The sequence below is a fragment of the Phalacrocorax aristotelis genome, chromosome 22 (genome assembly GCF_949628215.1).
Source record: "Phalacrocorax aristotelis chromosome 22, bGulAri2.1, whole genome shotgun sequence".
In the NCBI taxonomy this organism is placed as follows: domain Eukaryota; kingdom Metazoa; phylum Chordata; class Aves; order Suliformes; family Phalacrocoracidae; genus Phalacrocorax; species Phalacrocorax aristotelis.
Genome location: NC_134297.1, coordinates 8,076,251 through 8,089,242, shown reverse-complemented (window position 1 = coordinate 8,089,242; position 12,992 = coordinate 8,076,251). Strand labels below are relative to the sequence as shown.

At 63.2% G+C, this 12,992-nt stretch overlaps 1 protein-coding gene across 1 annotated transcript; it reads right to left on the bottom strand.

Annotated features, from left to right (window-relative positions):
• Positions 1-34: 34 nt before the first annotated feature.
• Positions 35-11,753, bottom strand: ROBO3 (roundabout guidance receptor 3). Its single transcript, XM_075116043.1, is given in 27 exon segments — positions 35-254; positions 338-445; positions 524-601; positions 681-787; positions 1,873-2,040; positions 2,112-2,265; positions 2,357-2,566; positions 2,654-2,760; positions 2,840-2,966; positions 3,050-3,275; positions 3,278-3,339; positions 3,342-3,531; positions 3,635-3,747; positions 3,826-4,045; positions 4,137-4,251; positions 4,535-4,711; positions 4,783-4,951; positions 5,036-5,117; positions 5,575-5,786; positions 5,896-6,067; positions 6,454-6,578; positions 6,660-6,787; positions 7,315-7,453; positions 7,537-7,657; positions 7,751-7,908; positions 9,176-9,631; positions 11,606-11,753. Coding segments are annotated over 27 exon segments (4,284 nt in total). The 3' UTR covers positions 35-42.
• Positions 11,754-12,992: the final 1,239 nt, after the last annotated feature.

Here is a 12,992-nt window from a genome sequence, read left to right as displayed (position 1 = left end):
ACCCGTGTCCCCAACCCTGCCACTGGCTCGCCCTCTGCTTCATCACTTCTCCTGCGACGGGCAGGGAAATGGGGGGCCCGGGCGGCGGCGATGGCCAGTCCCTTCACCACGGTCCACCAGCGTCCGGCTGCGCCCCGAGCTGTGGCCGCGGGAGCCGGTGGAGCCACGGGATGAGACGCTGCCTGTCGTGGAGCAGCTGCCGGATGCCTGACCCCGGGACAGGCAGGACGGTTTGCCATAGGGGATGACCTCATCTGCAAGGGAGGTGATGAGGTTGGGGGTTCGGTGGTGACACCCCCAAAACCTCTTTGGCATGCGGTCGGCGGCTCTGGCTTACCTCCGCGGGGCAGGCGATGGGTGACCTTGCGCTCAGCCCCACTCGGCTCCCGCTCCAGCGAGGGGCCAGGGGTCTCGCCCGGCGGCGGCAGCGGCGGTGGCGGCAGGTCTGCGGCGGAGAGGGAGGAGAGGGCTGACCCCCCCCGAAATCCCACTGGACCCCCCCATTTCCTCTCCCCCCACTCACCTCCTGGCTGTTTTTCCCGGCGGTAGCGGCTGCATTTGGGCTTTGGGCCACTTTTTGGGGTCTCCCCACGTGTTTTCCCTAGGGGAGATGGCAGTGTTAGCCCCCCACACAAGCTGCTGAGCCACCCACCCACCCAAAACGGCCCCCCAAGGCTTACCTGTGCCAGGAGGGTGGCGGCCTCGGAGCGGGTGCCCCTTGCCAGCATCCGGACTTGGAAGGGGGCTGGGTGCCCGTGGGGGGGTGCCTGCACTGTGGGGGGGTCTCCTGGGAAAGAGGGGGTGTGGGGTGAAGCCAGGGGGGTGAGGGGGAGTGGGGAGGGGAGCTTGGTGGCCACCTCGGTGCCGGCAGGACCCCCGCAGTGCCATGTGGCAGTGGCACAGCCAGATGGCAATGGCATGGGTGGGCTCAAGAGTCACAGCTGGATGGCAGTGCCACAGCTGGCTCACCGCTGCACAGAGGGGTTGCAATGGCACAGCTGGCTCACAGTGGCACAGCTGGGGCACAGCTGCAAACCAACCACTCAGCCACATTGCAACAGCATAGCTGGATTGTCACACTGCGGCCAGCCCACGGAGTCACGGATGAGTCATGACAGCATAGCCAGGACACGACCGGTCAACGGGGATGGATGGTGGCAACATGGGTGGGTCATGAAGGGACATCTGCACCATGGTGGGACATCTGGACCCCAGTGGGACACATGGACTCCAGTGGCATAGCCAGACCACGATGGCATGGCAGGGCCAGATTGTGACATGACTGGATTGCAATGGGATATCTGGACCCCCATAAGATATCTGGATGCCAAATGACATGGCCAGACCATGATGGCACAGCAGGGCTGGAGCATGACAACATGGCCAGGTCATGATGGGAGCTCCAGACACCCATGGGACATCTGGACCCTGATGGGACATCGGGCCAATGGCCAGACCATGACCACCAGCAAGGCAAGGTGGTGACAACATGGCTGGATTGCAATGGAACATCCAGACCCTGGTGGGACATCAAGACCCCAATGGGACAACCACACCCCAGTGGCATGGCCGGACCATGATGGCACAACAGGGCTGGATCATGACAACACGGCTTGATTGTGGTGGGACATCTGGACCAAGGTGGGACATCTGGAGCCCAATGGGACATCTGGACCCCTATGAGACATCTGGATCCCAAGGACACCATTGGACCATGATGGTATGGCAAGGTCAGGTAGTGACAACATGGCTGGATTGTGATGGGACACCCAGAACCCGATGGGACATCCAGACCCCAGTGGGACATCTGGACCATGATGGGACATCCAGACCCCGATGGCACAGCCGGACCAAGCAAGGCCCATCTCCTACCGGGGCAGGCGGGGGCTATTGAAGTTGCGGAGGCGAGGGATGTCCTCGGTGGTGCGTGGCGACGGCGTCAGCGTCGCGGTGGACTGGCAGCCGGAGGAGGCGGTGGGCGAGGATGCGGCGGTGGTGCAGGGGACATCCTCGCTGGGGTACCACTCCTCCATCCCCAACCTGAGGGGTGGGGGCCACAGGGTGGGTGCTGGGGCCAGCGTGCCCCAGCCACCCCAGCCATCCACTCTCACCTGCCACCTGCTTCTTCCTCTTCATCCTCCTCTTCATCGTCCTCTTCCTGGGTGTACTGGCTGAGCTCGCTGGCCGAGGGCGGTGGGGGCAGCAGCTCCGTCCAGCTCACTGCCGGCAGTTTCACCGCTTGCCCCAGCTTCTTCCCTCTGGCCCCTGCAGTGAGGAAGGATGCCGGGGGGGGCTGCGGGGAGGGGACGGCACCACCAGCACCCATGTGTGTCCCCCACCCATCCCACCACCCTACCGTGCTCAGCCCAGCCGCAGGGTGCCTGGGGGGCCGGGGCATCCATCGGCTGGGGAAACCCCCCGGGGTAGGGGGTCCCGTGCTGCGAGAAGGGACGGGGGAAGGTGCGGAGCTCCTCACCACCCGCCTCAATGGTGCTGTAAACCGGCCCCTCGCCGGCTCCTGCCCCAAATTGCTCCATCTGGGTGATGTAACGGGTGATGCCGGCGTCTGCGGAGGGCAGCCGGCACCATCAGGGCTGACCATGATGCCCCTGCCCCCCAGTCCAAGCCACCCATCCCCATGATGACCCCTCACCATTATAGTATCTTTCGGTGGTCCCCAAGCAACCGGTGGCACCAGCCACGCCGCCGCCACTGCGCCATGCATCCGCCAGCCACGGGTAACCACTGCCGGCAGCTGCCCTGCAAGGAGACAGGGTGAAGGGATGCCAGCGGTCAGCGCTGGAGTTCCTGGGGAGGGGGAGGTACACTGGGGGGTTACCTGGGGCTGCCGCGCACTGGAGCTGGGAAGGCCACTGCGGAAAGAGGTGGGGGTGAGGGTGGTGAGGGCCCGCGTCGGGACCCCGTGACGCCTATAGGCTTACCAGTAGGTGTATAGGCGAAGGATGCTGTAAAGAGAGAGGCAGTGGGTGGCTGGTGGGGTGATGGGTGCCAGGGTAGGGGTGTCTCAGAGGTAGCACCCTCCCTGTACCAGCAAAGTGGCTCAGCTCCTTCTTCCTCCGACGGCGGCTGTAGAGCCAAGCGGCGAAGGCTGCAAGGATGACCCAGCAAGCGCCACCGACACCAGCGATGAAGGCCGGCTGCCTGACCACCTCGGCCAAACGCTCAGCCATGCTGCTCCCACCCGCCGGCCCCACATCCGGCTCCACTGGGGGGGCTGCAAGCAACATGGGGAAAAGGGGGGGACACACCGGTGGGGCTGCCGAGGACCCGTCCCCAGCACTGGAGTGACCCCTGCCACTCCCCACCCATGGGTGCAGAGGCGGTGATGAGGGACTCACCGATGCGGATGGGGACGGGGGCACTGCGGGCGCCCACGCCGGCACCGGTGGCGGCGGCTACTTCAGCGTGGTAAGGGACACCCGGGACCAGTCCCCGCAGTACCGTCGCCAGCACCGTCCCCTCCACGCTCTGGTTGATGTGGAAGCGGCTCTCGTTGCCCAAGCACCAAATCTGGGGATGGCGGCCATGATGGGGACACCCATGGGGACACCATGACGCGGCGTCATGGGGGACAGAGGGGACCCACCGCGTCCCCGCCGCTGCCTGACCTTACCCGGTAATCGCGGATGATGCCGTTCTGCTCAGCTGGTGGCGGTGGCTGCCATGAGATGCGGACGCTGGTGCCATTACCGGCCACACTGACGGCTCGCGGCGGGGCACTGGGGGCTACCAGGGGACACACATGGCATGTCACCTCCAGGGGTTCCCTGGAGAGCCTCACCATCCCCCCAACCCTGCACTCACCCGCCTCAGGGGTGCGTAGAGCTCGCACAGCACTGTCGGGGCCGTGGAGGTGATGAAAGTAGGGTCGGACCTTGACCTCGTACTCCTGGCCCCGGCGCAGCTCTGTGAGCAGGGCCACCCGATCCCCTGGCGCCTGCACCGTCCGCGCCTCCTCCCAGCGCCCACCGCGCTGCCGGTACAGCACCCGGTAGCCCTGAAGGAAGGGTGCTTGGCGTTCCACCTGGGGACCCAAGAGGAGGGTGGGATGGGGCTGATGCTCGGCACTAGAAGCCCAGCACCGGCGGTGCGGCACGGCATGGCAGGGCACTCACAGTCCAGGAGAGGCGGATGGTGCCTGGAGGCAGCACCACAGGTTCCTGTAGGTGCACGGCCACTTGCGCCAGCTCCCGTTGCACCTGCTCGGGGTCCAGCCCTGGCTGCGTGGGGCTGGCATCTGCCAAAAACACAAAAGGGTGGTGGGTCCTTGGGCACCTCCATCGGCATCCTTGGGTGGGGATGCACCCAAGGGTGGTGGGTCCCTGGGCAACTCCACTGGTGTCACCAAGTGGGGGTGCACCCAAGGGTGGTGAGCCTTTGGGCACCTCCATTGGCATCATTGGGTGGGGATGCACCCAAAGGTTTTGGGTGTATGGACACTTCCATCAGCATCACCAAGCAGGGGTGCACCCAAGGGTGCTGGGTCCATGGACACCTCTGCTGGTGTCACTGCCGGGTCTCACCTTGGGTGCGCACGGGCTCCGAGATGCCGCTGGGGTCGCTGAGCCCATAGGCGTTGACCGCCCGCACCAAGAAGAGGTAGACAGTGTTGGGCACGAGGCCACTCACTGTGTGGGTCTCACCCTCCACGTCGGCCGCCACCGTTCGCCATGGGCCACCCGCCGCCTGGCTGCCAGGGGACAGGGGTGACACCAGGCCACCGCATCACCCCTGCACCCAGAGAGGATGCTTGAGGGATACCTGAAAGCCTCCACGATGTAGGAGGTGACGTCAGTGGTGCCGCTGTCCTCATTCCCTTTCCAGCGCAGGGTGACACTGCTTTTGGTGATGTTGGTGACCACGGGGGTGGAGGGTGGCCCAGGGAGGACACCAGGCTTGGAGGACGGCGGGGCGAGGCTGGATCTGTCACCTGTGGGGAGATGCGTGGAGACCTGGGGTGGCTTTGTCCCTGGTGCCACGGTGTCCCCAGTGTGGTGACGTCCCCATGACCCACCTTGCACATCCAGGGAGACACCCCAGCGTGTCTCGCCCACCAAGCTGGTGGCTACACACTCATAGTGCCCGGAGTCTGTCACCTGCAAGGGGAAAAGCTCCTGCCCCATCACCCTGAGCACCCGCCACCTTGGCACCCACCACCCTGATTGCCCACCGCCCTGAGCACCCATTGCACCCTCAGCCATGAGCACCCACCACCCTTTGCACCCATTATCCTGGGCACTCCTTGCCCTTTCCACCTGTTGCACCCACTGCCCCTTACACTTACCACCCCTTGCCCCCACCACCCCGAGCATCCACCGCCCTGTGCACCCCCTGCCTGTTGCCCTTTCCACCACCCCTTGCACCCATGACCCTAAGCACCCACCATCCTGAGCGCCCGCCACACCTTGCCCCCACCACCCTAAGACCCCACAGCCCCTTGCCCCCGCCACCCTGAGCACCCACCACCCCCAGGAGCCCCTCCTGTCCCTGCAGTGCCACCCCAAGAATGCCCGGGGGGGGTGTGCCCGAAACCCCCGCTCCGGGCTGCCTCACCCGGAGGCCGGTGATCTGCAGGGTGCTGTTCTCCAGCAGGCTGGCGCGGGGCTGGGCACCCATCAGGGTGTTGCCATCCTTCAGCCACTCCACGCTGGCTGGGGGGTCATCACCCCCCACCCAGCACGGTAACTGTGCCGTGGCCCCCACCGGCAGCACCGTCCGGTTAGAGGAATCCCGGTGGATCACCGGCGGTGGGTGCTTGGCCGGCGCTATGGTGAAGAGGGTGGGGGGTGGGGTGGAAAAAGGGAGTTCCTCAGTGTTGGGATGGGTGCTACTCGTGCACCGAACGTACCCGTTCTCTGCCAGCGCAGGACTTACCCTCTTCCACCTCCAGCCGTGCCTTGGCCAGGACGCTGCCGACCACGCTGATGGCCTGGCACAGGTAATAACCGGCGTCGGCAGGCTGCACGTCGGCGATGGTGATGGCACCGCTGGGGCTCACCGAAAAGCGGCCGGTGGGGTGCGGGGGCTGGCCAGGGACCAGCAGGGTCTGGGGGGGAAGGGAGGGGTGCTGAGAGGGGGAGGGCGGGGGGAATGGGGGGGATGGGACGGGGGGGAAGGTCATGGGGATGGGGATGGGGACAGGAGAGGGAAGGGGACAGGATGCGGATGGGATGGGGACAGGGATGGGACAGGGATGAGACAGGGATGGGGACGGGATGGGACAGGGATGAGACGGGGATGGGGACAGGATGGGAAAGGGATGGGGATGGGATGGGAACAGGGAGGGGACTGGGATGGGACAGGGATGGGGACAGGATGGGGATGAGGAGGGGATGGGTTCAGGATGGGGACAGGGATGGGGACACGGATGGGACAAAGATGGCAACAGGGCCGGGGAGTGGGACAGGCGCAGGGCCGGGGCCGGGGACAGACCTGGCTACCCTCCTTCTGCCAAAACACGGCGGGCGGCGGGTTGCCCTTGCTCTGGCACTGGAAGGTCACGCTCTGGCCGGGGGTGACAGTCTGGTTGCGGGGCCCGGTGACAAGCTGGGGGGGCACTGCCACAGCACAGGGAGAGAAAAGGGCTTGCCCGGCCACTTTGCCAGCACCCCTGGGTGCTCCCACGGGGCCCCCCTTACCGTGCACAGTGAGGGTGCCCGACGCCTCCGACCTGCCCACGCTGTTGTCGGCCACGCAGGTGTAGGTGCCCTCGTCCTCCTCCCGCAGCCGGCTGATCCGCAGGGTGTTGTCGGGCAGCACCTCCCACCTGGGGTGGGGCGGGGGGGGAACGCCGCGAGGCAGGGTGCCGGGGTGCCATGAGGGCGCGGGGTGCCATGGGGACGTGGGATGCGGTGAGGATGAGGGATGTGGTGGGGATCAGGGATGGGATGAGGATCAGGGGTGTGATGGATATGCAGGGTGTGATGGGGATGCGGGATGCCATGGGGATGTGGGATGTCCTGGGGATGCGATGCGATGTGGGATGCAATGGGATGGGGATGCAACCGGGATGCGATGGGGACGCAACCAGGATCTGGGATGCAGGATGCAATGGGATGTGGGATGTGATGGGGATGCGACAGGATGTGGGATGCCACGGGATGCAGGATGCCACGGGGATGCCATGGGGATGTGGGACGCCATGGGGATGCAGCGAGATGCAGGCTGCGACACGGCTGCGAGCCGCTTCAAGCACATCAGGCCAGCATGCAGCCGATGCTGCCCGGGCTGCACCGCAGACCTCCACCCTAGCCCCGGCACCTGCCGCGCCAGCCCCCCTCGCCCACCGCTTACCTTCCCGGCGGCATCTCGCCCTCCTCCTTGCGCCAGCGAGCTGCCGGCCGGGGGTCCCCCACCGCCTCGCAGGGAAACTCCGCTGTCCCCTCCGCCAGCACCGCTTGGTTGAGGGGCCTCTTGCCAAATGCTGGGCGCTCTGCAGGGTGGGCATCAGGCCAGTGGGATGACCCCCACCCTCCCCACCAGCACCCCAAAAATGCCATCCCCATCCCCACGCACCGAAGACCACCAGCTCGGCCGGCTCGCTGTCCCTCTCCCCCACCACGTTGGTGGCCACGCAGACGTAGACACCAGCGTCGCTCTTGCGGGTGCTGGCCAGCATCAGCTTCCCACCGCGGATCTGCCGGTGAGCCCAGCTCAACCGGGGGGGGGGGGCTCAGGACCCCCCACGCCCCAACCTTGGCTTTGGGGCCCCCCGCCCCGTATCCCTCACCGTCAGACGCTCGTCCTTGTCGCTGAGCCGGGCGCCATTCTTCTTCCAGGAGACGCTGGGTTCGGGGTGGCCGCGGGGAGGGACGCACTCCAGGACAGCCGGTTCGCCCGCCGCCACCACCACGTCCCCGGGGGGCTGCCGGAACTCGTCCCGCAGCACTGGGGGGGCGGGGGCGTGTGGGGCCACATCGGCCCTGCCTCAGTTTCCGCACCTGCGCACCCCTCGTGCCCCCCCAGGCCTGTCCCAGCACCGAGGTAATAAAGCTCAGCGATGCCATGGTTAATGTGGGCAGGGCCTGGAGCCAACCCCCGATGCGGGGTGTAACACCCCGACCCCAAATCTAGGCCTGCCCCCCCCCACCCCCAGATAATCCCTGGTGGCTGAGCTAAGGGCACGCCCGGGTCTAAGCCTGGACTGGAGTTAAACCCGGCATCATCCCGGCCCTGGCTCTAACCCTGAGCCTCGGATGCGGCTCGGCAGGTGCCCCGGAGCAACGTGACAGGCAAAATGGGGGGGGCTCGAGGTGCCACTGGGGATGTTGTTTAATCCATGTTAATTTATTTTCACTTATATTCACTTATTCTAATTTATTTACAATTATTATATTTATTTTCCCTTATTTTTACCTATTTCCATTTCTTTTCAATATTTCATTTGTTTTCACTTCTTTTCACTTTTGAAAAGTCCTTTTTACTTATTTTCATTTATTTTTCTTTAATTTCACTTTTCATTTCTTGTCATCTATTTTTATTTCGTTTCACTTGTTTTCATTTATTTTCCACATCTTTTCACTTCTTTTAATTTCTTTTTACTTATTTTCGTTTGTTTTCCCTTATTCTAACTTTTTCCATTTATTTTCACTTACTTCCACTTATTTCCCCTTCTTTTCATTTATTTTCACTTATTTTCATTTATTTCCAATTAATGTCACTTACTCCCATTTCTTTTCCTTTATTTTCACTTCTTTTCAATTATTTTAACGTCTCTTCATTTATTTTCCCTTATTTTCAATTATTTTCCATTATTTTCTGTTATTTCCCCCTATTTTCGATTCTTTTCCACTATTTTAACTTTTCATTTCTTCTTTTCACTTCTTTTCACTTTTTGCACCTATTTTTACTTATTTTCACTTATTTTCATCTATTTTTCACTTATTTTCATCTATTTTCACTTTTATTTCCCATTATTTCCCTTTCTTTTCCCTTATTTTCACTTCTTTTCAATTATTTTAACTTTTTTCCCCCAATTTTTTTCAATCCTTTTCATTCATTTCGTTTCTTTTTCCTCTATTTTCTGCCTCTTCTCACCCAGCAGCCCCAGGCCCGGGGGTTTTGCAGCCCCTCACCCCGCAGCGGGCTGGGCTCAGCAGTGACCCCAACCCCCCCCCCAGCACCCCCAACCCCCTCCCAGGCCCCCCAGACTCACCAGCCACCTCCAGGGAGGCGTTCCTGCTGGTGGCCTCCCCCAGGTAATTCCTGGCCACACAGACGTAGACCCCCTCGTCGGGCTTCCCCCGGCGGCCGTGGAGGATGCGGAGGAAGAAGAGGGACCCCCCGGGGAGGAGGGTGCGGTGGGAGCGGGGGTCCTCCCGGTCCGTCTCCACCCGCTCCCCATCTTTGTACCACTCCACCGCCGGGGACGGGCGACCTTCAGCCTTGCAGCTCAAGGTGGCCGGTTCCCCCTTGGAGACCAGGAGGTCCGAGGGGTGCTCCACGATGCGGGGGGCCGTGTCCTCCAGCTGAGGGTGGGTGCCTGTGTAATAAACGGTGGGGGAGTGGGTCCCCACTACCCCCCCCACCCCAAGGAGCGCGGAGGGGGGGGCTGGGTGGGGCTGGGCGTCTGCTCTTGGCTTGCACGGTGCTCTCCCGGCACCATCACCCGCTGTGCTCGGTCAGCAGGGGTGAGATGAAGTGTTGTCAGGTCTCAGCCCAGTGTATCCACCACCACCACCAGGAGATGAGATGAAGTGTGGTCAGGTCTCAGCCTAGTGTGCTTATATCCCCCCCCACGAGGAGGTGAGATGAGCAGGGGGAAGGATGAAGTGCAGCCAGGTCTCAGCCCAGTGTATCCCCCACCCCCTGCCAGGAGGTGAGATGAGCAGGAGGTGAGATGAATTGTGGCCAGGTAGGACAGTATATCCCTCCCCCCTCCACCCCCCAACCAACCCCAGGTGGGTGCTAGTGGGGTGGTGGCAGGACTGGGAGGGTGTCAGACCTCAGACACACTGCGGGATGAGGACAGAGGGACAAAGCAGCTCTGCTCCCAGTAACGCCCCTTTTCCGCCCAGTTTCCAGCTGGGCATCCCTGGGGAAATGGGGTTGGGGCTAAATTGCCCCCAAAAAAGGGACTTTTTTTTTCCATCAGCTGCAAGCGACAATTTTCTGTAGCTGGTTGCAGAAAACCCTTAATTTTAAGTTCAAAAACCCCCATATTGGGTCTGTGGGGCTGTTCCAGGAAAACCCCCGCTGTTAGGACAAGGGGATTAATGAATGCTCGTTAGTGCCGGTGTAATTAATGCTCATTAATGCTGGGGACTAACTCGCATTCTGGTGGGGTGCGCTTACCCACATCCCCATGTGCACACGCATGCACATGTGTCCCTGCATTTGCACACATACTCCTGCCCCAGCTCCCAGGCATCACGGGGAGGGGGCTGCAACTTGGGACACCCTAGGGGGGGTGGGGGTGGGTGTGAGGGGTTGCCATGGGGACAGGATGCTGCTGCCATGGGGATGGGGAGGGATGCTGCGGGGTACTGGGTACCCCAGGGGGCGGCGGTAGGGTGGGGTGGGCGCAGCAGGGGCTGAGGGGGACGCAGCTGGGCCCAGTGGCTAATTGGGACAAGCGGGGGGTCAGGCCAGGCCCCTGGCTGTGCCAGTGCAGAGGGTCCCAGAGGGGGGTTTGGGGGGGAAACCCCCCCTTCTGATCAGTCACCCAGAACCAAACAGAGGGGGAAGTTCAGACTAGAAAAGAGGGAGAAAAGCTCAAACAGGGCTTAAAATTCAGGTGGACAGCCCCTCCCTCACCCCCCGGTACCCACAGCCAGCCTGGGCTGCCCCCCCACTGCCCCACACTCTGCCTTGGCTCAGGGACACAGAGTCGGTTTGGGGACACAGAGTCGGTTTGGGGACACAGAGGTGGTTTGGGGACACGGGTCTGGTTTGGGGACACGGGGCTGGTTTGGGGACATGGGGCTGGTTCAGGGACATGGGGTCTCTCCCAGCTCAGAGTCAGGGGGTCAGTGTGGGGACACAGGGACAGATTGTGGGGAGAGGGTCACTCCCGGTTTGGAGTCTGGGGGTTGGTCTGGTGACACGGGGCACTGGGTCAGTCCCAGTTTGCAGTCTGGGCTTTGGTGTAGGGACACAGGGCTGTTTTGGGAACAGCGGGTTGCTCCTGGTTTGGGATTTGGGGACACGAGGCTGGTTTGGGGACACGGGGTCGGTCCTGGTTTGGAGTCTAGCAGCCGGTTTGGTGACACAGGGTCACACCCGATTTGGGGACATGGGGGCTGGTCCCAGTTTGGAGTCCCGGGGACTTTCTGGGGACACAGCATCGCTCCCGGTTTGTGGTTGGAGGTTGGTCAGGGGACATGGAGCCCATCCCAGAGTGGAGACACGGGGCTGATTTGGGGACAGCGGGTCACTCCCAGACTGGGGACACTGGGCAGGTCCCAGTGTGGGAATATGGGACCAGTTTGGGGACTGGGGGCCAGTCCCGGTGGCTGGGGCTGGGAGGCTGTGCGCTGTTTCCAGCATCACTGCTGGACCAGGACCGGGCACCCCGGGACCCGGGGACAGCGGGACACAGGGGCGGCAGGACAGCGGGACCGGGGGACAGCAGGACAGCACGTACCGTTGCCGGGGGTGAGGCCGGGGAGGTGGAGCGCGGCGATGGTGCGGTTGATGCCGACCAGGAGCTGGGAGGAGTTGGAGCCCTCGGCCCCCAGCGAGTCGGCGAACAGGTTCATCTGCAGCAGAGTCTTCAGCAGGTACCGCAGCATCCTGGCGGCGGCTTGGCTAGGCTCGGCTCAGCACGGTCCAACCCAACACGGCTCAGCACGGCTGCGCTGGGCACGGCTTGGCTCGGCTCGGCTGAGCTCAGCTCGGCTCGGCTTAGTTTGGCTCAGTTCTGCACGACCAGATTCGACACGACTCGGCACGGTCGAGCTCGGCACGACTGAGCTCGGCTTGGCTCGTCTCGGCTCTGCACGACCCGGCTCAGCTCAGCACCGTCCTACCCAGCGCAGCACGGCACGGCTGAGCTCCGTTCGGCTCAGCTGAGCTCGGCTCTGCAGGGCCCGGCTCGGCTCAGCACGGCCCGACCAAGCGCAGCTGAGCTTGGCTGAGCTCGGCTCAGCCCAGCGCGGCTCAGCTCAGCTCGGCTCAGCCCGCGGCGCCGCCCCCCGGGTCCGGCGGGGAGCGGGGGCGCGGCCAGCGGAGGTGGGGGAGATGGGGGTGACCCTCCCCACCTTTTGGGCAAGGGTCTAGGTTGGGAAGAGCAGGCTCCCACATAGGGTGGGGGGTCCATGATAGGGGGCGGGATTGAGGGGGGCAGAGGAAAGGGGGGGCGTCTTGGGTTGGAGGGAGGAGGAGGAGGAGAAAGGGGAGGAAGAGGCTGCCGTGCTGCCCGGCCTCGCCCCAAATAACACGTCAACCCACAGGGATGCCAGCACCCCCACCCTGGGACACCACCCCCCCAGTGTCCCCCCAAAAAGGCAGCATCACCCCCCAGCCCATGAGGGAGCACCGCGGCTCGGGGGGCGCAGCCTTGCAGCCCCATCCCCCAACACTGGGTGCGCTGGCAGAGGTGGGTGCTGCCTTTGGGGGTGCTGGGACCCCCGAGTGGCCTTGATCTTGGGGGGTCAAATGGGACGATCTGCCACCTTACAATGCCTCTTGAATTAATAATTTGCAATTAGCCACTTAATTAATGGGCTGGGGCTGATGTGGGAAGCAAGGGGGCTCTTCCAGCAAGCCCCCTGGTATGGGGGCGTCTGTTGGGGGGTGTATGTCGGGTTGGGGGGGGGGTTCGTTATGGGGGGGTTTGTTAGAGCAGCATGAACAACCCCCTTGGAATAGGACAAAAGAGGGGTGATGATAGGGTGGGGTGGGGAAAAAGGGGGGGTGTCGGGGTTTTGGGGATCCTCTGGGGGGTTGGGTGGGGATGGGGCAGCTCGGGAGCAGGTGGGGAGGGGAGGGGGTGGGAGGGTGACATCTCCGCACACATCTGGGGGGCGACG